This window comes from Aquila chrysaetos, chromosome 1, assembly GCF_900496995.4.
Source record: "Aquila chrysaetos chrysaetos chromosome 1, bAquChr1.4, whole genome shotgun sequence".
Taxonomy (NCBI): domain Eukaryota; kingdom Metazoa; phylum Chordata; class Aves; order Accipitriformes; family Accipitridae; genus Aquila; species Aquila chrysaetos.
Genome location: NC_044004.1, coordinates 11,422,188 through 11,446,710, shown reverse-complemented (window position 1 = coordinate 11,446,710; position 24,523 = coordinate 11,422,188). Strand labels below are relative to the sequence as shown.

Sequence of the window (24,523 nt, the reverse complement as noted above, 5' to 3'; positions counted from 1 at the left end):
ATATGAGTCTTTGCAACTTTTCTGCAAAGGGGAACAGTGCTGATCTCTATTTTGTAGATTCATCACTGAGACAGCAAGGGCCAGATTTTTAAATGTTCTAAATTCTTCAAAATGTAGATCATTTTCTTGGGGAGTATTAGGTATTATTTTCCAGTTACCAGCTCCCCACTCAAATATAGTACCTGGCTGAATCCGGTGGACTGGTATGGCCATTGCTGCATACCAAGAGTCTCAGGTTGCTTCTGATCAGACCAGCTCCAGCATCAAAGCTGCCTCAGTGGTGTAGCAGAGCTGAACTACACCTGACTTAATATTTTATTGAGATTATCATCTCAGGTCGAGCTACTGTGTCCTCTGTGTGCTATGCTGCAGGGGAGTCAGGGAAGACGGTGAAGACTGGTGTTAGCTTTGTTTACTCCCAGCCACGCTGCCTTGCATGGTATAGAGGTGTTTTGAAGTGCCTTTAAACTTGGTCAAGACCCCAGTAGACATCTTTAACAGAGCAAAGGTCTACATTACTATTTCCTGGCCTATCACCCTTCCTCTCTTGTCTAAAGAAAAGAAATTGCAGGTGTCTTTTCAAGCTCCATTTGCCAGGAAAACACAAAGCCTATGAATTAGGCTTTTCAATTAAAACTGTGATACAACATGATAAAAGATGGTAGTTTAACATGTTATCTAGCATTTCCTTCTAAATCTGTTGCTTCATGCTGCTCAGGATAGCATAAAAGAGAGTGGAAATAGCTCTAGAGTTGGAGATTTTGCCAGCCTGAGCAAGCTGGCATAATAGCTCTGTGCCAGCCCTCTCCTCCAGTGTCTGGTGCTCGAGGCTGGCCAGGATCAAAGACAAAGATGAAAAGATAGATGGGAAAGGGTGTCTCCAACGTGCATCTATTTTCTACTTTCCATTAGTCTCTAAAGAAGGATGGAAACAGAGAATAACTGCGGGTAATTGTGAAGTTATATGTTTCTAATAGTCTTATTCCAAGGCTATTTAGCCTAAAAGCCACTTTTTATGCACGACCTAATTTCTGTTCCAAATAGAGGGGTAATACATTACACATCTGCAGGTCGTTTCTAGGATCTGTGACAATATAAGGCATTGAAGCTGCCCAAGGTAAGTGAGAGTGCCAGGGGTGTATTTTGTTCCTTGCCAGCCATGGCTTGACATTTTTGTTTGCAGCATTCTTTGTTCACAATTAATGATGAGTCCAGCAAAAGCTCAGAGCAACAATTGCCTCTTACTTAAGTATGGACTTACTTGATTTCACACTATTCAAATTGTCGCTGAACTGACTTGTAATGGAGGGAAATTCACCTGGAACTGGTGTGCTATTTACAGGAACATATGCATTAAATTAGTGTAAATAAAACTTTCTGACTCATCAGTAAGCTATTTGGGTTACTCTGCTTTTGGAAGCCATCCAGGTATAATCATATTAAAGCCTCTCATTACTTCATATTCCGCAGTCAAGCCAGAATTTAAGTACATTGGCAATATGCATGGAAATGAAGTTGTGGGGAAAGAACTGCTAATATACCTCGCACAGTATCTGTGTTCGGAGTATCTTCTCGGGAACCCTCGCATCCAGACCTTGATTAATAATACCAGAATTCATCTCCTACCTTCACTCAACCCTGATGGGTATGAACTGGCTGCAGAAGAGGTAAAAGACTTTTTATAAGGAAATGTTCAGGGCTTTATGTTTCTAAAATTCCCCATGGGAAGGGACAAACTGGGAGGGAAGTGTCACATGTGGGAGGGAATGTTAATAATCAGCAGCCAGAATCCCAGGCTGGTTTGGTGGTAGGTTGCTTTCCAAAGATGACGTGAACAGAGCTAAGAGGAAGTCAGAGCCATGTTTGTCATTTTTGCTGCCTGCATGCAATGACGTGGGAATGACTGTTACTTTTTCACACATTTAGCCCTCTCTGCTATCAGTTCTAGAACAAAATGCCCACTGACTCACTGTAATGACTGTTAAATTATTTTATAAGTAAATGTAGTTTAATACTGTGGAATAGATGGTCTTCCTCTTTTAAAAGAGAAATTATAATAAAATGTGAATATTTTCTGTACTGTCACGCTTTCATAATGGATGGCAATTTTCAGAGATCAGCTGGTGTCTGAAGGAGACCTGTGAAAGCAAATCTTCTATTTTATGTTACCTGACCTTCTTCTTTTCATCTCACTTTTATCACTAGCACCATTAGCATGAAAATAGGGCCTTTCTTCTTCTGTGTTTGCTCATATGCTGAGCTCTGTCTGTTTTATGAATCTGGGGTTATTGCATTCTCCCTGATCCTGTCTCGCAGCGTCAGCTGTATTTTCTTTTTCTCCCCCTCTAACCCACTCTGCATGCTGCTCTGTGCTGAGTAAGAAGCTGCTGTGTTCCTCTCATGAGTCACATCACTGGTGAGTGAAATGCTTCCTGCATGCTAGTTAGTGCGTTAGTGTTCATGGGGATAAAAAATGATTAATGTGTGTTTTTTTAACAGGACAGACATTTTCAGCTCACTTCTTTTAAAACTTCACCTTGATTAAAATGGCATTTTAAACAATTTGCACAAAGTGTTATTTTGAGACAGGAAGTAATTCTGAGTTTGGCTTCTATGTTACAAATTAGGGAGCTGGTTACAATGGATGGGTCATTGGACGACAGACAGCTCAGAACTTGGACCTGAACAGAAATTTCCCTGATTTGACGTCTGAGGCTTACAGCAGAGCTGGGATTCGTGGGGCCCGCCTTGACCACATCCCCATTCCACAATCCTACTGGTGGGGTAAGGTATGAATTACAGATTTTATAAATCACATATACTACAGAACAACTCAGGAATTAAGAAACTGAGATTGCCTGGTCTGAAGTTATTCTCTGGTAATCAGATTTTATAAGTAGGTCTAAACTGGACAGGCTCAGAATTGGCATGAAAATTCATGGTGTAGGTCTGGCCAAAGAGGCAGGTGTGAAAAATCATTGGGAAAATTTGCGGATAATTTGGAATTTTCTATTTTAGACTAAGAATAATGACTGTTAGGAGAGGGTCACAAGGGTGTAATGATTCATTTTTAGTGATTTAAACTGTGGTAGCATGTTAAAGATTTAATGGATTTGGCTCTCATTACACTAAGCTCTGCACAGGTTTGATGCAATAGCATTTTCTGTCTTGGAGAACATACAAAAGCTTCATGTGAAGTTGTATGGCATCAACTTCCACAAAAAGGATGTTTATAAATGACTGTAACCAGCTGGAGCAATGGAAACAGCCTGTCAAGCTGCAGTGGTGCTGGAAGGGAGATTTGCTGCTGCCTCCAGTCCCAGGGAGCAGGATGGAGGCAGCACTGCAGGGCCTGGCACTCATCATCACTAAGCTTCGTGTTACGTGATGTCCAGGAATGCAAAGCTCAGTCCTACCTGTGTCACTGGCAGCCCAGCAGCCCCCAATACTAGTAACTTGCAAAGGAACTTAGTTCCCCTTGAAAGAAGAAACACAGGAAGCCAAATCAGTAGTTCTGATATTGGGAGCTCTGCTTTTCTGCTGCTTTTAAACTCATTTTATTCTAATTCAATTTTTATAGCTAGCACAAAGCCTCAGGCGGGTGGGGAACAGGGTTGTTTCAGCAGCTGATGTATTAGCAGATTTGAGAGACCATACGTCAGTTTTCTCCTCTGCTGCAGGTGATCTCATATGAGGCCAGGTCTAGATCCCAAAGGCATCTCTGATGCTGCCCCAGGGTTTTGAAACCCCATTTCACAGTAGTGAAATCTGGATAAAAGCACCTCACTTCCTCAGGATAATGTACACATGAGGATGCAAAGCTGTGAGAAGCTCAGTAATGCACACTGTATTAGACCATTGATTTCTGACATAACTAAGCTCAGGAAGTTTATTCTGTTCGATGCATGTTATCATACAGATCCCAGCTCATGTCACTAGATTGCAACATGAGTTTAAGGTCACAAGCTTAATAGTTTCCAACTTTTAACTGAATAATGACAGATAACAGTGAGCTGGTAAATGCAAGTAGAGTACAGAGCCTCAGATGGGAAAGAAGGGTTGAGAGCGTGTGGAGAAGAGTCTAAGGTCCAATGAAAACAGCTGGAACAAAAGGGGATTTTAGGAGAAAAGTCTAGAGTGATAATAGTTTTGATTCACTCCACTTGTGTATAGCTGTACATCTGTGATGGGTTGACCCTGGCTGGTTGCCAGGTGCCCACCAAAGCCATTCTATCACTCCCCCTCCTCAGCTGGACAGGGGAGAGAAAATATAACAAAGAGCTTGTGGGTCGAGATAAGGACAGGAGAGATCACTCACCACTTACTGTCACGGGCAAAACAGACTCAACTTGGGGAAAATTAACTCGCTTTATTACAAATCAACCAGAGTAGGGTAATGAGGAAAAAAACCGAATCTCAGAACACCTTCCCTCCACCCCTCCCTTCTTCCCGGGCACAGCTTCACTCCCGGCTTCTCTACCAACCCCCCCCCAGCGGCACAGGGGGACGGGGATGGGGTTTACGGTCAGTTCATCACACGTTGTTTTCTGCCGCTTCATCCTCCTCAGGGGGAGGACTCATCACACTCTTCCCTGCTCCAACGTGGGGTCCCACCCACGGGAGACAGTCCTCCACGAACTTCTCCAACGTGGGCCCTTCCCACGGGCTGCAGTTCTTCACGAACTGCTACAGCATGGGTCCTTTCCACGGCGTGCAGTCCTTCAGGAGCACACTGCTCCAGCGTGGGTCCCCCACGGGGTCACAAGTCCTGCCAGAAAACCTGCTCCGTGGGCTCCTCTCTCCACAGATCCGCAGGTCCTGCCAGGAACCTGCTCCAGCGCAGGGTTCCCACGGGGTCACAGCCTTCTTGGGGCACCCACCTGCTCCGGCGTGGGGTCCTCCCCGGGCTACAGGTGGATATCTGCTCCACCGTGGACCTCCATGGACTGCAGGGGGACAGCCTGCCTCACCATGGTCTTCCCCACGGGCTGCAGGGGAATCTCTGCTCCGGCGCCTGGAGCATCTCCTCCCCCTCCTTCTGCACTGACCTTGGTGTCCGCAGAGTTGTTTCTCTTACATGTTCTCACTCCTCTCTCCGGCTGCCGAATCCAGCCTGTCCCAACTTTTTTTCCTTCTTAAAAATGTTATCACAGAGGCGTTACCACTATCACTGATTGGCTCGGCCTTGGCCGGCGGCGGGTCCGTCTTAGAGCCGGCTGGTATTGGCTCTCTCTCGAACACAGGGGAAGCTTCCAGCAACTTCTTACAGAAGCCACCCCTGTAACCTCCCCCCCCCCCCGCTACCAAAACCTTGCCAACAAAACCAATACAACATCTGAGAACCATGTATAGATATCAAACTGAAACTTTTCTTCAACAAATGAATGGTGTATGAATGAATATGGAGAATCTTGGGAGCAGGATTAGGCTCAGCCTTGCAGGTACCTGGCTTGACACCATATTGTTTGCAGAGGGGACCTGAGCACTGCAGGTATGAGCTCTGAGCTGGGTGCACTACAGAGTCTTACCTGGTCTCCCAGTGGGTTTGCTTTCCCACGTAGGACTGAATCTTGGAGCCATCCCTGTTCTTTTTTTTAGGAAACCCCCTTCCCCATCCTCTAAAGATGGGACTTCAGCTGGGGATGCCTGTGTTTCACAGCAATTCTTTGAAGATGGCTCATTTTAGTTCAGTATCTGTCGTCCTGTTCCCATTGAGCAAAACAAGATTATTCCATTAGTCAGCAACCTGACAGCTTTTGTAACATTAAGTACTGTTTACTCAGAAGAACGTGCTACATCAGAAATATATAATAAGACAAGTCATTACAAACATATATATATATGTTTCTAGCTTACTGGGAGTCACTGTGCTATTTCAGACCCTCTTGCAGAGCCCATCTCTCTTGGTAACAGCTTTTCACTGGGTTCCTGATTTGAGAGCAAGTCTTGGCTTGCTCTTAACCTTGTCAAGATTGGCCAATCCACGCAATTGCAGGTCTGTTAGCTGCCAGGCTTTTTGACCCACATCGATGTATGTGCTTTCCTGGGGGAGATGCTTACAGGGAGGTGTTCCCTGTCTTAGGAACGCAAACTCACAGCCACTTACTTCTGTTCCTGCCAAGGTTGTATAGCTCAGCCACCAAGCACTGCCACCAGCCTGTCCACAGATATAGCTGATGAGTCAAATTGTGTCTGCAACATCTCACTTACCAGACAAGAGTCCTTTCTTTGCATGGCTCTTTGCAGAATCAGTAGTGAGGGTGCCAGTCTCCTGGGAGCTCTTTCATGGGCTGTATTGTCCCCTGAGCTATGTCTAGACAGGCTACAGGAGTGCCTGGCATGCCTAAAAAAGTAACTCAAAATGCCTTTGGTTTTCCGTGGAGGTATCCAGGAAGGCTGCTTTTGCCCTTTCGGCCTGGACGTAGTGGCCACACAGCAGACTTTGAGGCATGAAGGAAAGGATGGAGATCTCCCTCCAGCCATGCACTCACTTGGTCTCTGCGTCCAGAGGTGCAGGGTTGAAGGCCCAAGCACCACTGAGGAAGGACAAACATGGCTTTGACCCCTCTTTGTGCCAGGTGCGAGCTGTGAGATTGCCTCACACTGTGCAGCCCAGAGTCCCCGTAACTCTCTGGATTTTGTGGCTCTAACCTCCCCGCTCCCTCCCTGAGTCCTTCTTCTGCCCTGGCCCTTCTGATGGTCTTTGGGATCATCGGTGGTAGACAGCCACTTGCAGAAGTCATTTTTACAACCATGTATTTAGCTTTCTTAGATGCTGTGTAACATCATAACAGTTTATAGAGGGCTGGATGGAGACAGCCTAACAATTCTCCCACAGTTACCCCCACCGCTGCGGCCAGCTCTGCCCCAGCTGCAGCGTGCTGGACACCCCGGGGTGTCTGTCACCACAGACGAGGGACCAGGAAGCCTTGGCACACGTCCACCCTCGGTCTGAGCTCTGCCTCAGTGGGTGCAGACCCGGGGTTATAAATACATCCCTTCTCCTGCAAACCTTTTCTTGCTCTTGAAGAAGAAATTGAAATAAGGTGGTGGTCCAGTGATTCATTCCTCAGGGAACCTCTAGATGCTCTCCTGACCTCAAAGTGGGTCCTGACCTAAACAACACCCGAAGCATTTCCAAATCCATACGATTTGCAGAACAAATGAGGGAACCAGTTTGCCTGTGACCTGGACGGCACCACAAAAACCTCCTTGCCGGCTGCAGTTTCACGTGGTTCAGAAACCTGGCATGAAGCGGTCTCACAGCCTCGTGTCCCTCTCCTCTGCCGGTGGTATCACAGGACAGCCAAATCAGCTGTCCCATAATGAGCTTCAATTTTGTCAGGCAGATGAACCCGTGGCTCTTACAGTAGTTGGCTTTGTGCATGCAAAAGCATTAGATTGGATGTTTCAACACCAGCCTCTCAGCTTTCATTTACTTAATAGTGTTTATTACCTGCCTTATTAAAGCAATTATCTGAGTATTGCAGGGCATTGTATAAAGATCAGAAAATGGAAAGTGAGCTCCCAGCCAATCCCATAGACTCAGGAGAGCTCTTGCCTCTCCGTAACCCTTGCTGTACGGTGTGTTTTGTTCCCCACTATTATGAATTATTGTAATAAGTGGTCTGAGGGCTCAGACTGAGAGGCTGCAGGCTTCATCTGAAATGAAGTCAGTTAAATTGGCTTGATTCAAACAGAGTTTAGAAGTATGTGCCAGTGAAGGCTGGCATAGTCTTTGGGAAAATGAGTCTGGTTGCTTCTAAAAGGGAAAAAAGAAATCTTTGAAAGCCATGGAGACAGTGACTAATTGCAGTATAATCGACAGAAATGAGATTCAGGTTTAAAAAGGGTAGTGGCCATTCCCTGTACTTATGCAGAAATAATTCAGCTGTTTTCTAATTGTGCCTCAAATTGTTCTTGTGAGATGGATGCTTTAAAATTGATCTCCTCTGACTAAAAAGCAAGAGCCCTGGTGAAAAAAAAAATCAAAACCCACAAAACCCACATTAAAGGAGAAGTCTATGAATAGTCAAAGGCCAGAGTGACACAGATAGCTCATCCAGTGGAGCTGAACCAGGATGTACACATTTCAAAGCCTTAATCACCGTACATGATGTCACTGAAATGCTATTAGGATAAAAATAGTGACATTGAAACTCCTGATTTTCCACAGCTTCACTTCAATAAGACATTGGCTCTGTGACACAGCAGTGTCTCGTGGCTTACGCAGGTAACTAGTGAGCGAGTTGGCTAATCAGGGGGAGGGACTGAATTTAGGAGCTCTCTAAATAAAACTGTGCATTTCACCCTTGCCCACTGAGTTGCAGAAGCAAGTTAAAAATCTTTTTATCGAGGCCCAAGACTGCTGTTTGGAAGCAGGGCTGATTCTGGCATCAGGCATGCCCTCTCTGGCTGGGCAGCGGGAGCTGGGGCAGCTGCAGGCAGGGCAGGGAGCTGCTGAGAGTTTGGGGCAGCATCCTCCTGGGCAGTGCTGGTGCTGCGGGGCTTGGTGCCAGATCCTCAGCCACCCCATGAACCCCCAAACAGGGATCCCTGGGGCAGGCAGTGCTGCTCGCAGCCCCTTACAAGCCACCTGGGCTCTTCTCTTCAGAAGAGATGGGCTCAAAGGATGAACAAAGCACTTTTGGGGTTCAGGTGGGAGTGGCTGGTTCAGGCCCAAATTCCCTTGGGATGAAGGTCATTATCAGACCAATCCAGGGCACTGTACAAAGACCAGAAAAGCAAATACTTTGACCGCTGCAGGAAACATCCTTCGAACGCTGCCAGGTTCCTTGTCACAAAGCCTGGTGGGCTGTTTTCTTCTCCCACCTCTGTGTTGTGTAAGCGGGTGTGTGAGACTGCAAAAAGTGCAGAGCGTTTGTCCTTTCCTTTCAGGATGCCCTTTACCTGCCTTTTAAAAAATGTTTTTCAGGTCATGCCCTTCCTGGAAACTCTGTGTGTAATCTTCCCAGTTATGAAAAAAACTTGGTTAGGTTTCTGGTGTGCAAAGTGCATTCTGTGCATTTCTGAGTTGGTCAGACTTTACCTGTTACATCTCATCTTACATTTAAGTTGCCTGTTTATAATACCGAGGTTGAAAGGGTTGTGACACAGAGATTCAGAGGCTACTGCTAGGTTGACAGATAAAATGGACCTGGCCTGTTTCTTCTGAGGACAAGTGGCACAATCTGACTTGTGTCCATACGCTAACCAGAAATTACTGATTTAATGATTCACCTTACATCAGTGGGAACCCTCAGGTTCCTATTTCTTCCCAAGTACAAGGTACAGGCTTTTCAAATAGCACCTCTGCAGTGGCTGGAAGGACTAGTTCAGCTCAACAACTACAGAATGGCATTTTAAGGAAACCTGAAAACTAGGAGGGCTCAGTTAATAACTATGGCATCTGAAAGGAGGTAGCCTCCTGCCTAGGTCAGAAATGGGCGGGGTGATGTCTTCTTAAATCATTCCAGGTAAAACTGTATTTAGACATGGCTTTTTCCTCAGACTGTTTGCTTTCTACCTCCTTGCTGGGAGCTGTAATACATCCACGGTGCACCTTTGCTTCACAGTGTTTTTCTCTGCTCCACACCTGTTTGTGTTACCCACTCCACCCCCAAAGCTGTGATTTACCAATAGCAGAATCGGGACTGATCCAAAGAAAACAGGAATTACTATTATTGCAACTCTAATGTATAGGTCTTTAAGTTTTTTGGTTGGTTTGGTTTGGGTTTTGTTTGTTTTGTGTTTTTTTCCTGCACATTGCTGACTTGATTCACTGTTACTGGTCATTAGCCACTCTGGGACCCTGGCTGGATGATTTTCTAATGGCTGATGGAATCAAAGCAAAGGGTGGTATGCAATGTTAGCAGTCCTATGTAGATGCTGAACTAAGTCCACCATAACGGAGCTTGCTAATTTTTTTAAAAACCTGCGTATCTGCACTTGTGCAAAGCAGAGTCCGGACTAGCAGCCTCTGCCCTCACCCACTTTCCCCCTGGTAACTTCACAAGCTGCAAGGAAAAGATCCTCACCTCCTCCGAGGGCACTGGCGTGTGTCTGGGCTTGCAGGGACCGGCCACCAGATGACACTGTTACCCCTAAGAATTAACTCACACCGGAGCGGGTCCCCAGAACGCGGGGATGGAGGAGCCTCCGGCGTGCAGGGCGAGCTGGGTGCCCGAGCATCTTTGGCGCTCCAGTGCCCACTCCCCTGGCCACCGTTACTGAGCATGGACTGTCAGAAAGACAAATTTTGTGACTTAACTGCGGCAGTTCACTGCAGGTAAACTGCAGTCATTGCTGTGTTTTATAGACATTAGTTTTCATTTCTTTGCAGATGAACCTGGACCAAAGGATAGCAAATGAGACAATGTACTTCCAACAAGTGCTGAGAATTACAAATTGATCCCCATATTCCAGTTTACCCATCCAAAGTAAATCCTGCTGATTGGGAGATGAAATCCAATAAGGAGTTTGGTTTGCAAGTAGGGGTACAACGCCACAATTTTTCAAGCCTAAAATGCTGCTATCATCACTTTCAGCTGCTGAAAATGTCATTGTAATAAAAAGTTATTCTTTTGTCAAAGTTTCTCCTTCTTTTTTTTTTTTTTTTTTCATTTTTTCCACAGTGAACAGTGTGTCTCATCTGTTCCCTGGAGCAAACTGAGGCTCTTCCTCCATTAACCTTTGGGATGGAAGGGCCAAAAAGCCTCAGCATTCTCCTTTCTGACACACTACCTTCTCCTCTGGGCTTCATCCTGCCTAGGATCAAATCCCTTCAGAGCTGCATGACTACTCACAGCTTTTTTTTTTTTTCTCCTGGATTTCAGGTGGCCCCTGAGACGAAAGCAGTCATGAAGTGGTTGAGATCTATACCATTCGTGCTCTCTGCCAGCCTCCACGGGGGTGAGCTGGTTGTGACTTATCCTTACGACTATTCAAGGCATCCTATGGAAGAAAAAATGTTCTCCCCTACACCTGATGAGAAGGTAATATTGTTTTTGCAAGGTGAGCATATCGATATGGTCTTCACATGTGGAACTATGGAAACTTTTTCTTTTAACAAGTAACAAACTTTGATTTATTTAGATTGTATACATGTGTGTATATGTATGCATGCAAGTATGTATTAAATATGTAATAAATCACACGTTTGTATATATAATGCATGTATATATACACATATATAATATGATTTATACACTTATTTAATGTGCTTTAAAATATAGGATCATTTACACACTATCAGCTTGATCTGTAAAGATTTATCCATGTTTTGTGGGGCCACACATGATTTCACAAGGCACAGGTTAGGAAAAGCCAGGCTTTTACTATTTAAAGGGTGTAGACTGTGATATTTTTACCACTGATTTCCAGAAGAAAAGGAACAAGCCTGACCAGCAGTGTTATTTTCTGTTGAAATCTGTAGGAAAAAAAAAAAAAGCCGGCTGCCATATGGTGGCAGCCTTGTAACATTTATTCCAGGTCAGATGAACGGGAATGGTTTTCCCCTTTCGTCCCTGGAAAGTGCCCCATTTGGGACTCACTGTAAATCTTCTGTGAAATTTTTTTGCCATCTTTCCTATTTCCCTTTGGTTTCCTCAATCTAGTATTCATTGCCGACATGCCCACTAGGAGAACAGCTAGTTTTTCAGCCTTCTAGCACATGCTAAAAGTGTCCCTGGCCTCTTAAGAAAAAGTGATTCTTTATATAACGAACAGCAGCTGAAAATAGTCAGAAGTTGATCTTTGACTTGAAGCATCCGTTATCTTTGAGCATATCTTTGGGCTGACTACTTCTAAAGTGACAGTTCTCACCAGCACATATTAAATATTTAAATATTTATGACTACTAAACTTTTTCTCTATCAATCCATTTCTTCTGAGCTGTAGGATACCTACTGACTATGCACATATGACAATGATTTAGCAGTAAAATAAACTAGGCACTGCACAGTAAAAAGAAATATCTGGTGGGTGGTAATGAAAGAAACTCTTGGTGAGGACTAGGGCAAATCAGAAACCTGTGCACTTATATCCCATCACCTGGGCTAGGGGTATTTTGATTTACGCATAGATGGTGGAGGAATATGGCTGTGTGTGCCTTATCAAGCAGCTCACCTGTGGAGCAGCAGTCCCTCCATCATCCCCAGTCAGGGACAGCATGTGTGTTTCGAGTGAAACGATGCAGTCACACGGACAAAGTGCTCCATCTTGATGCAGTACACAGGTGGGCAAGCGTGAATGGCATCCCTGGTTTGCGATAGTGTAAGACAGATGACCTCACACTGGTGACTGCTGCAGTCAGTGGCTACAAAGCCTGGGAAGTTAGCTGCAAACTTGGAAGTTTAAAACCTACAGGGGAGGGCTAGGGATGTCCTCAATTAAAACCACTTTTTCAAATGAATCAGTACAGGAGCCTTAACAACACTATCAGTATCACTTTAAATTTTGCCCAGAACGTTAAAAAACCTGTACCTGTGAAGTGACAGGCATTTAAGTAATGTCATCTGCAGCTGCTGCTGCTGGGGAACCTGCATCCTGAAATATAGCAGCTTGTTTTACCTGCCACACATTAGCCATAACCGTTGTTCTGACTGCTAACCTGTCGAATTTGCAGTGCAAGGGGAAATGAGGCAAGTTTGCAGCCTTGGCTGCAGCCCAGGATGAAACACTGCAATGCAGATAATGGCCAGAAATTTAAAAGTCAAATTCTGCGATGTATATTCAGACCAGGTTGCCCTGTTTGAAAATGCATCTGGGTGCTGCCACCTCCCTGTGTCCCCCACGGTGTATGTGTGGCAGCACAAGGATCCTCTTGGCACCTGCCCCAAGACACTGTGGATTTCAAGACTCCTTAGCCTGCATCACAGCCCGAGCTGGTACCTGCTGAGATCAAGGAGTCTCAAAGCTGGACCATGTCCTTACACTCACAGTCTTGCATCTGGTTCAGCCCACCTAATCCAGAACTTTCCCATTTTTCGGCTTTTGCGGAGATGGATGTTTTTAGCAGGCTCTTGTTGTTTTGTGTTACACAAGAAGCTGCATTGATGCCTGTGCTCACTGGAGCAGAAAGGTGCACACCAAGTCAAATGCATTCCCTTTGGTGAATGGAAATACTCCCTTGTCTCCCCCTAAAAAAGCCAACCTGTGGCAGTCAGTGGGGTAAAAGAGCTGGCCAGGGTAACAGAACCGACCTCATTTTACCAAATGAAGCATCGAGGATTCTTCTGGGTTTTTTTCCCTTTTTGTTCCACTTTATTACTCCTAAATGTCAAAGTTTTTTTGAGGTCCCTGACTAGTCATACATTAGCTGCGAAGTGATAATAAGTGTATCGGTATCTGAACACATTTCAGCTTTTTTTAATAAAAGGCTTTACTTTTTTTTTTAAATCAAGTTCACTTGAATTTGGATTTCTCACTTTCTCTTCTCACTACCATCCATCTTCTTTCACTTGCACTAGTGGCCAGGCAAAAACCTTATGCCTTTTTGTGTGAAACAAGAGAAGAAAGACTTGGTCACTGGAAATAAAATGTCTGCAGATGTCTTTGGGAAAGGTGAGGAACATACTCCTAAGTCACATAGGCACTTTCTAAACTTTTAGCAAATATCTTCCACAGAAGTTTCAGAACTGGGACCCAAATTCCTGTAGAACTTAAAGATATTAGGCCTGGCCCCAAACTATTGGCAGTAAAAGTTCTTCTTAACATAATTAATTAACATCCATTTCTTTCCAGCAGAACTTTGAAGGAGACTTAATTGTCCGAAGGAGAATTAGACACATACAAACTCAAAAGACATGCAAAAGCATTTTATATTAAGTCAGGATTTTCAGTGTCTGGTCATCAGAAGTATTTTGGTAAATTGTCTTTACACATACACTTGGTTACCTACCTGATCCCATAATTGGCTCAGCTTTGTGATTATTAGAAACGTCCGTAAATATTAGATCAAAGTTTTGTGCTTAATCATTTTGGTCTTTATCCTTTATGACAATATCAAAGATGAAGTTTTAGGATCACTTCTAAAAATAGGATTTTAGCCACCCAAGTTCTTGCACATATTATCTTAAGCAATATGCAATGAAACTCATGATGCTGAGTATTAGGATCTGGTAGCATCTGATAATTGCTGTCATTTCAATGTTGAAATCTGGATTTATAGCTTTTGTAGATGAGATTGAAATAAACAAAAAGGAGAGGGGGGATTTCTGTACAAAGTTTGAATAAACATTGGAGAAAAATGACAGGAACCTGATTCAGAGAAATGGTTTCTACAGATCACTGCTGTTTCTTCTGTCTTCACTACATGTACCTGTCACTTTTCCTTTCTGGGTGGTGACTCCTCTGCTCTTCATCAGTATCAACACTCTTAGGAAATCAGTGGTGACATCCTCCATCACCACATCCTATCCTTCGCTTTTTAGGAATGGTTTCTGCCCCACAAAGAAGCAACTGTCATTGAGATCAAACTGGCAGGTTGTCCTGTGTGAGTGATAAGTGCAAAGCAAATTGACACTGTCTATTTTAAACAGCAGCAGCCAATGCGAAGATCAGGTTGGGCTGAGGCTGGTGTAGGTATTTTTGAAAGGGTAAAAATAGAAAGAGCTAAAACATAATGGAGAGACCTAATTTCAGCTTTAAAACCTGGGACTTGAAGTACAACCAAACATGTCCTCTACTCCTGCCCCAGATGACAGGTTGAAGCCAAGTATCACAAAATCCACTGGTATTTAATGTTGTCTCTGGCTAAATGTATTGGATTACAGAGAAGGACCCTGGAGAAGGAGGCAAGTGAGAACTTCCTGGCAGAATATCCTTTCAGAGAGGTTCACACACTCCATCACCCTCAAGGACAGAGGGTGGCTCATCATCTGGGCTTGCAACAGCAATAGTTACTAGCAACAATGACAGCGTTTACAGTTTGTAAAAACAAATGTATTTCAAACCCTTTTGTTACAGATGTTTAAAATGCTGGCTAAAGCCTATGCAGATGCACATCCAGTCATCTCGGACCGATCCGAACTTCGTTGTGGTGGAAATTTTGTGAAACGCGGAGGTATTATAAATGGTGCTGAGTGGTACAGCTTCACTGGAGGTAAAACCACTTTACCATCATATCAAGTGAGGTAAAACCTCTATATGACCTTTATGAGACACAAGGGTTTGAAAGAATTAATTTTATTCATTTCAGTTTGCTTTCAGGCCAGACCCCTGCAAAACGTAACTTGTATGGGATTTAAGTAGCAAAATGTACGTTGGTAACATTTAAATTCAGATACAGTGGGATGTATTCAACCCTGATATGACCTGAGGAAAGTTAGCAAGTTATACAAGGGTCCAATTTATTATTGCATATAATATCATTCTAGTTTTCAAATCTGAAATGTAGAAATACATGCTTAATGCTATGCTTTCATTCCTTAGCTGCTTGAATTTGAATCCATCTTGCAGACTATGCAAGTGCTGCTTTTTCAGTTTGTTTACATAAACTCTTTTTCAGGGAAAACAACTGTGACAAACATCCCATTCATTTGTGCTTAGGTTGCTAATTTGATTTCCCCAATAATAGTATTTAGTTTTCTTCAGGATTCCTGAATTACTGGCATCATGAAATATCAGTATTCATAAATTTTCAGCAGTGCTTCAGTTGTGTTTTCAAGTAGGACTCAGCTGGATGCCCAAATAATTCTGTTGAAAACAGGCATTTAGAAAGCTTTGGGGCATGAGTGAGAATTAGGTTTAAATATCTTCGGCTTACATTCTTCTGAAAATTATATCCAACGTCTTTTGTACAGAAACAGTTTTGGACATACAAATGGCAAAAGGTCATCTTTTTGCTCGTGATCCTTGGCAATCACCTCTGATACAGCTGATTATCCAATTACCATGATTAACCAATCCTTATCTCTCTATTGCTACTTCTTGGTCAGGTGAATAATAATTTTAAATTATGCTTTTTCTACTGAAAGAAGCGTCATTGTCATTAGTTAATTTGTAGTTGAAGCGAGTTGTAGAATTCTGAATTTGTTGAATACTTTTTATATATTGGCCATGCACACTCTTCACAATATATTAATCCACACCCACAGGGGCCGCATTCAGCTGACTGCAACAGCAAAGCTCCAGTTAAGGGTTACATGGCTTGTTCGTGATCTCTCCTTTTTCTTTTTAAACTTATAGGTATGGCAGATTTTAATTACCTTCACACAAATTGCTTTGAAGTTACCGTGGAGGTAGGATGTGAAAAGTTTCCTTTGGAGGAGGAACTGTTTACAATCTGGCATGAAAACAGAGATGCCCTTCTGAATTACATGGAAATGGTATGGCTCTGCTTTTACAGACCTTTGGGTTTACAGTTTTTCTTTTTCATTCTTTGTCAATCTTCGTTTCTTTACAGTTTCCCTGGTTAGTTATTGAGATAGCACCAAATCAATCATCACACTCCATCAGGAGCCCCGGTGCCTTGGTTTGTCTAGCAGGACACACAGATAATACTTTGCCTACATTGCAGGAAGGATGAAGATTGAGGACTGTAAAGGCCTTGAAAACAGTGAGAAAGAGGATTGTAAATACTTTATGCAACATTATAAATCAAGTGTCCAAAATTTAATGCTAGAGAAAACCCACATATTCAGAAAAATATGAATCAACCTTTCTCTTGAAGAATAAACCAAGATCTGCTTTCCAGAGAGCTTCCTGGAACTTTTTCCTTTCCATATTCCATGCTTTTGGCCCAAACCCTACTGTACGGCATCAGGAGATTTATATTCAACTAAAATGGGGAGGTTCTAAGTATCTTGCTAGAAATGCCTTTTCCACACTTTTCAGATTGATTTCTTTATGAAAGTAAGTAAAAAATATCTGAAGCCTGATCTTCTAAAGGAACAATTGTATGTCTGTGAGCATTAAAACATGCCATTTAAAAGTCATTTTTAATAATAAGTTTAAGCTGAACAAAAACAAATACCTCATTGACAATAAGTAAGTGAATACAGAAACAGAGGTTGCTCATCTTTCTCTCAGCCATTAGTAGATTAGCTTTCTGTCATGCCTTATTTTGATAGAGTACGCAGTAATTTAAATTTGTTAGGAGTGTTTTTATGGCCTTTCTAAGCAACCTCTTGCTACTTGTGGTAAGTATTATCATTCAATAAAGTCTACAGTACAGACCACCAAACTCATTTCATTTTACAGCTGTCTGATGAAAATGAGTTTTAGTGAATCCAAATGGAGCTGGGTTAAATCCATATATATTGCAACTGAAGTCTTCAAGATGTAAAGATTTTTATAGTGTGAGATACTGTAGAAGTCTATGCCGGAAAAGCTTTTTGAGTAAATGCAGGACAGTAAGCAAAACAACTTTGTAGATAAGGATGACTGAATTACTACCGATAAGGATTAAGTCTGCCATAACCAATTCAAACTTTTCTTATTCTGATATATACCAGGCTGTTTGGTGTGTGTACAAATCTACTTGGGTAACACGCAGAAGTAGAATTCATTTTCATAAACACCAATCTCTTCTCCCTGTCAAAAGTGATACCAAAACGCTCTCCCGAACTTATGTGACACAGACTTGAGGCAAAATGAAAAATAGTATATTTACTAAAGCAAAACAAATCAATATTGTTAAAGAAATTTCATTTTTGTCATTTTTATCCTGTCATGTTGTAATTGCAAAATTATTATTGAAGTTGGATGAGGTCATACTACTTTGAGTACGCCTACACTGTAAATTAAATTTGGGTCTGAGATGAGTCTTCTGACCAGATTTACCCACTATCCATATGATAAATACTCAAGTCCATGCTGAAAAGCAAATTGCAGTGCTTCATCATAATAGTTCTTAAGGGACAGTTTTCAAGCCCTTATACTGAATTGCTCCTAAACTCTCCAGTGAATATCTCCACTCAGTACAGAACGGCTGCTTAACAAGAACAGTGACAACACAGCCTCACCTTAAATAAAAAACTGTTGTCACTAGGCTAGACTTTTTTTCCAGCTTCATATTAAGAGTTACTGTAAAGTTGGATATTTTAATGTTTATTTTTAAACATCTCTATATTCCAACAAAAAAGCAAATATATTTTGTCCATTATTTTGATGCTTTATTCTTTTTTCTGTTCTTCTTTTGTGACAAAGGATAATGGGGAGGGAAAAATAAGAGGAAGAGAAAGGAGTTGGGGGGGAAGTGAAGTAAAGAACAGCTCAAGTTGATTATAGCAATTCAGGGGAAAAGTTGAAATGGAATTACTTTTCATTTAAAAAGGTCATATAGAGTTTCCAATAGAAAATGTTTTCATTTCAGGAGGTTGCAAAAAAAGAACCTTAAGAGGTTTACTATTTAAATACTTGGATTTTTTTCCTGTTTTGGTTTGGTTTATTGAACTTCAAATATAGTGAGCTCTTTGTGCACCTCCCTGTATGACAGAATTCACGTCGCTCTTTAGTTTGTCACCAAGCACGTTTCTCATCAGCTCTAGCAGCTCAGTTCTGTGCTTGTAGAGAAGGGAAGAAAGGTATTGCACACACTGCTATCATGACATTCTGACATGTATTGAAGTGTAGGCAGCAGAGCGATGATGAGTCCCAAGTAGCTAAAGTAATGCCTTCTTATTGTGTATAGAGCATCAGATGTTTTTTAAAGCCTTAACTTTTCATTTCTTTTTCATTCTGGGTCTAGGGCAGACATTCAGAAACAGTCTTTAAATATTGTGGTCAGATCATGAGGTGCCAGTGATCTGTGCAGAGAAGGGTCACTCAATGCAGAGCCACATACCTCGCCCAAAAAAGCTCTTGTTCAGTTATCCCTTTCCCTCAGCCCCCTTGGAGCTCCCAAAATAGAGGATGTGAGCTGAAGGGGCATTACTGCCCAAGAGCCTCTATAATAGGTTGAACATCTTGAAAGTTTCTTCCTTTCTACAGGGGTTTCCTTCTGGAAGATGAGTAGGTGGTACTGTAATAAATGACTCCCATCTAACTTTGCTTTGCTTTGTCAGGTTCATCGAGGGATAAAAGGAATTGTGTCTGATAAGTTTGGCAACCCAATAAAAAATGCTCGTATTTCAGTCAGGGGCATCCAGCATGATGTCACCACAGGTAATATTTTTAGTTTGAGCTTTTTCCTGGGGCAGGTTGAAAGCACTGAGAGCTTAACCTGCAAAAATCTTGTCGTATTTGATAGCAATGGCACCTTAATGGAGAATTGAAGGCTCAGCTGTGGGTTTGTTTCTAGTATAACAAGAGAGAAGACATGTCAAACTGGCTGTTGAGTCTGTCATGCCTCTGGAATGACTTAGTCCTTGCCGTTGAAACTTCTGCCTGGAACTGTCTGCTGCCCATCAAATCCAATGTGTCTTCAATGAGATTCAGAAATCCGCCTTAGTTTCATGTTTGAGGGAATATGGCGATAGCCCTGCTCAAGGGCTGTAACTCAGCACGTGAAGGTGCAGAGCCCTGATAGAATAAGTTAGTTGAAATATTGTGAGCATAAGGTGTAAAAATTAGAGTAGGATCCACACTGACTTTAACAACTGGAATTACTGCAGTGATTGAAGGATCTGCAACCTTTTTTGTTCGTGTGGAAAAGCATAAAAATATGCAATTTTTGGACTACAGTTGTATCAAATGCAACAAACTAGAACGTTGAATTATGTTCACTTTATACCTGTCGCCAGCTGGTAAACATGTATCGAGGCATATGCAACTGTTAATTTTCACAGTCATAAAGTTCTGAGCTTTTAGGCTCCCACTGAAATCAATGCTCTCATTTTATTATTGATTTCAGTTAGAAGAGGGTAGGCCATAGGAGTGCAAAATAGAAGACTTGAATGGTAACATTTTGCTCTAATGATAGTTGTTGAATCAATTCGGCAAGTCAGAATGGTTTATAATGTAGTGGATGCTTTCCAGCTTTAAAAAACCCTAACATTAGAGGGGATACAATAGTGGAGATGATGCAGATTCTTGAGGCTGGTGGGAGACTCTGGCATGAATTAGGGTCATTTTCAAACTTCTTCCCAGACAATGGCTTTCCATTGGCAGTAGACCTTTAAAGAATTAAGAATTAAATAAAAAATGTGTTTACATTGAAGGAAAAAGGAATATTTGTTCTTGAGTTAGGTGGGGTTAAGAATGTCATATGATTAAAAAGCCTTTTAATTTCTGTGTTAAAAAAGACTGAGAAATTCCATGAGAAAACAGCATTAAAGCAACATTAACTGAGCTAAGAAACTTACCATTCGAAATAAAGGAAATATAAAATGAAGAATACATATTCGGTTTTAAAACTCCCTGCTTTTGCCTGCAGGCTCTAACCTTCAGCTGGAGGAAATTTACACCCATTTTACACTAATGGCAATTTATACCAGCTGCAGCTCCAACTCCATAGTCCTATGTGCTATAATGTCTGCAAAGTAATTGAACGTAATATAATAAAAGCTGGGATTTCTTAGCTCCTTAGACATGCTATATATATATATTGCTGCCTGGATTCTGCTTTCACTTTCTTAAGTTTCACATAGTTTTAAATTCATTTGATTTCTTTGGAGTTATTCCTTGTACCCCTGGGAAAGCAGCATGAAGGAAAGCTTCCCTTCCCTGTGATACAGGCACAGCAGCTACTGACATTTTGTATGTGAATTTTACTCCATTACTTCCCAAAAGCCAGATTTTCACAGGTGGAGCCTCTTTTTGTCATTCAAGAGTTTGCATCTGAACTTTTTTCAAAACCCAAACCAAAATCTGAGAACCCTTCAAAACCTGCTCCCTAAATGCTTGTGCGTGCACGTGTATGCGAGTATGTAACCGTCAAGAAGGCAAGGCTAAAAACTAAGCTCAGTTTTGTTGTGCCTTTACCTTTCCTAAGCTGCTGATGGAGACTACTGGAGACTCCTGCCTCCAGGGACATACATAATCAGCGCCCAAGCCGCGGGATACAGCCGGGTGATGAAGAGGGTCACCCTTCCTGCCAAGATGAAACGGGCTGGGCGAGTCGACTTTGTCTTGCGACCTGTTGAGGCTTGGCCCAACAAGCTCCTCCGCCGGTCGATGGAAGACATGTACGACCCGTACGACCCGCTGGAACTTTTTGACCCTCACGCCCAACACGGGCAGCCTGAGGCTCGAGGTGGGTCGCCGCCGGGCAGGGAGAAGCCTTGGTGGTGGTCTTACTTCAGCTCTCTAGACCTGCACAAACCTCTGTGGCTGCTCAAGCAGCACTGAAGGGTGTCACGGTGCTCTGCTCACCTCGCTCTGCTGCCCTTCCACCCGACTCCAGACGCTCTCACTGCTCTTGGCAATATTTAAATCTGTTTCGTTTGAAAATATAATGTTAATTCCAGCTCGCTTACTACTTTTGTTTTCTCTTCACACGCAGCTGAGTATGTTCAAGTGTTTTTATATATTAAAAACAATGGTGCACACCCGTTCAAAGGCCAGGTTTTATGCAGTTTTTTTCTTGGTAATGCTCCATACCTCTGCCCATGTAGTTAACCACCACATTCATTATTTATTAGGTTCTAAGTACCTGCAGGAAAATATTCCTGCTCCTTTAGTGCATTTTTGTACATGTCTTAACACATTCATGACTATATACTAAAAATAACTTTCAGAAACATTCAGAAAACTCTTTTCTTTCCTCTTTTTACATTATTTTAGAGTATTAAGTTCAGTTCATTAACTCTTCTAATCATTAAAAAATCAGTAAGAATTAGGAATTTGGAAATAAATCTGCATCTGAATAAGTAACATGTTCAGTAGGATGGGCTGCTCATAGGCAGGTTAGTGTCAATAATAATATATTTTTCCTGCTCCAGGGAGTCTAAATATCCAATCTTTATGATGTTTAAATGTTAATATAATTTGAACAGTTTTTAATCTCTTAAGCAAATAGATTTTTAATCTATTTCAGCAAAATACTGAAAAATACTTTTACTGCTGGAAATACACACGTCCTGTGACGTAGAAAAATACATGAGATAATTTGTGAGGAATTTAGGTTAAAATGAGACATATTACACTAAGGTTGTTAACATCATGTACTGTTTTGAGTCAATGTCCTTGTTAATGAAACTTGTAGACACTAAAGAAATCATGAACTTCTTTTCAAGTTGGGTAAAGCTAGGTAAATAGCGGTCTTGCAAGATGCTGTCCTCCCTCAGACATCAGATATGATTTTTTTTTTAGGGCGATTCAAAAAATATCCTTAATTTTGATGAAACACATAGGCCCATACTTCCTTTTGGCTTGAACTGGTTAATGAACTCTATACACTCACAGTGTTTCCTCATCTAAATGCCAGAGTGTGTGAATAGGGCGATTGTTTGGAGCTGATGTACTTACTGCAGGAGCTGCTGGATTAGCTGTCTGGATTACCCTTTGATTTCTAAAAACTTTTTTGCTCATCTTAGGTAAAGAAGCCCATATTGCACAAATCCTATAGTCCGTATGCATATATCTCACACAATAATTGCGCAAGACCCCAGAGATGAATTATCTTAATTCTGCAACCAGATGCTGCACATGCCTAAGTACCTTATTCCTAGTTGTAATCTGATTTAAGTTAGGAGTCTGTTATTCATGTGCTTGAATCTCTGCAGGTCTGGAGACTATATAAAAATGAAAGAAAACAATTTCATAGCATTAACAAAAGGTAATTATATGGGAGTGAATGTACCGCATGCACATGGATAAGTGTTCCTTGCCCAGGCTTGCCAAGTTAAAGAAACTCTGAATCCTAAATATGCCAAAGATAAGCGAGCAAGAGATACACCTCCAGACGTTATTTCCAGTAATAAGTATTACTACTGTCTTCTGTGGTAATTTTTTTTCAAAGCTGCCGCCCTGTGAAAACAGTGGTAAAGCTAAGAAAATCAGAACAATATGCCAAACTGCTGGCTATTAGCTGCCCTTTTTATGCACATAATGTCTTGCACACTTATAAAAATGCTTTCTATAAGTATTTCCTAGATTCTCAAAGGGCTATTTAGAATTTTTTCAAGTAATCACAGTAAATCCAAGCCCACTGAAATGCAAAACAGAATGACTGTGCAGAAAATTCGCTTCTTTCCTGGAGTCCTGAGCTGAAATAGCAGATGGCACTCAACACTTGGGAAAGATGATTTTCTGGGAAGATTGTAAAGATGCGTTATGTTTGAGAAAATTTGAAAAACTAGTATTCTATACTACTATACCACTAATGTGAAATCGGTATGCTAGAGCAAAAGTAGCCTCCTCATGTCCCTCTGCCTCATCCACAAAAAGAGGTGTCCAGCACACAGAAAGTTCAGATCACAATTCCGCTAGTTCACATGCAACAGCCTGTAGAGTTGGGATGTATTAAAGTGCACTGAAACAACTATAAGGCTCTTGGGAAAAGGTACGTCTCAGTCTTCTGGAACTACTTAATTTTTTCGTAAGATAAAATCTTCAGTTTTCAGTTCCTTGGAGGTGTAAAAGACTGCCAGAATTCCCTGGGTGGATCTCAAAAATCCATTTGAGTTTAGATTAGATTTAGGACATCTTTATTGGTGTTTTGAGGTTAAGAAAAAGAAAGAAAGAAAGAAAGAAAGAAAGAAAGAAAGAAAGAAAGTTAATTGGTCAAAACCTGCCAAATAGCAACGCAACCAAATTTAGTATCACTTTTCCATTTTATTTGAGATTAATATAGATTCAGTTCTACATTTATCTGGAAGACAAAGTATTGGCTTGAATTTGTATCTGGACTGGATTACATAAATCTTCTTCAATATTTATTTCAATCAAGAAATGTGTGTTAAATATCAGATAGGGTTGGTTTTTTTTAAAAACCAACAAACAACAAAACCCCAAAACAACCCACCCCACAACTATAATATGGTTAAAAGGATTGTAAATGGTGGTGAAATTTAAGCAGCTGTAGGCAGCTCTGTCATTAATAGACGGAAATGAACAAAGTGATCATCTTTCTCATACACCTCTCTAAGATGCTTATGTGCTGAGTTTAGTGGAATGTAAATTTAGAAGCATACTAAATACTTTCTGAATAGGAAGAAGGATTGAAATGCTTCAGTGAAACACTCCCTCCTACAGCTGAAGTACAAGTAACATAGGAAAGAAGTGAAAACCAACCGAAGTTCCCTGGCAGTCTCCATCATGCTTAAACCATGCCTTACAGACAGGGCTTGGCCTTTTTCCAGTGCTACGCTGGAGCGTGAAAGGTTCAGCAGCCAGACGGTGCTGTCAGGAATTATAGTGTGTGTTCATGAGACTCCCTCTCCTTTTAAGTCAGAGTCTACATAATTTTTTTCAATTACCTTCCAACCACATATTGAACAGTATTGATGTATGTTTTTGTAACATCCTCCTTAATAATTAATTTCCTAGTCTCCACATTCGTTTCAGAGGGGATCTTCTCTACCATGGAGCCAAAGTTTTTCTGCACAAAGCAATCACATTAATAAACATTCTGACCTGCCAACTGTCCAGACCTCATGGCTCTGCCAGCAATGAATCTTCCCAACAAGTCAAAGCATGC

The 24,523-nt window shown here is 41.8% G+C and overlaps 1 protein-coding gene across 1 annotated transcript in view; it reads left to right on the top strand.

Moving 5' to 3' along the window:
• The window catches only part of CPZ (carboxypeptidase Z), a 37,267-nt gene extending 15,760 nt beyond the window's left edge, over positions 1–21,507 (top strand). Inside the window, exons 5-11 of the mRNA XM_030026091.2 lie at positions 1,471–1,667; positions 2,628–2,789; positions 10,836–10,994; positions 14,968–15,103; positions 16,189–16,328; positions 19,008–19,107; positions 20,876–21,507. Of these exons, the coding sequence (XP_029881951.1) occupies positions 1,471–1,667; positions 2,628–2,789; positions 10,836–10,994; positions 14,968–15,103; positions 16,189–16,328; positions 19,008–19,107; positions 20,876–21,231 (1,250 nt within the window). The 3' untranslated portion in view covers positions 21,232–21,507. The remainder of the gene's footprint in view (positions 1–1,470; positions 1,668–2,627; positions 2,790–10,835; positions 10,995–14,967; positions 15,104–16,188; positions 16,329–19,007; positions 19,108–20,875) is intronic.
• The last annotated feature ends 3,016 nt before the right edge of the window (positions 21,508–24,523 follow it).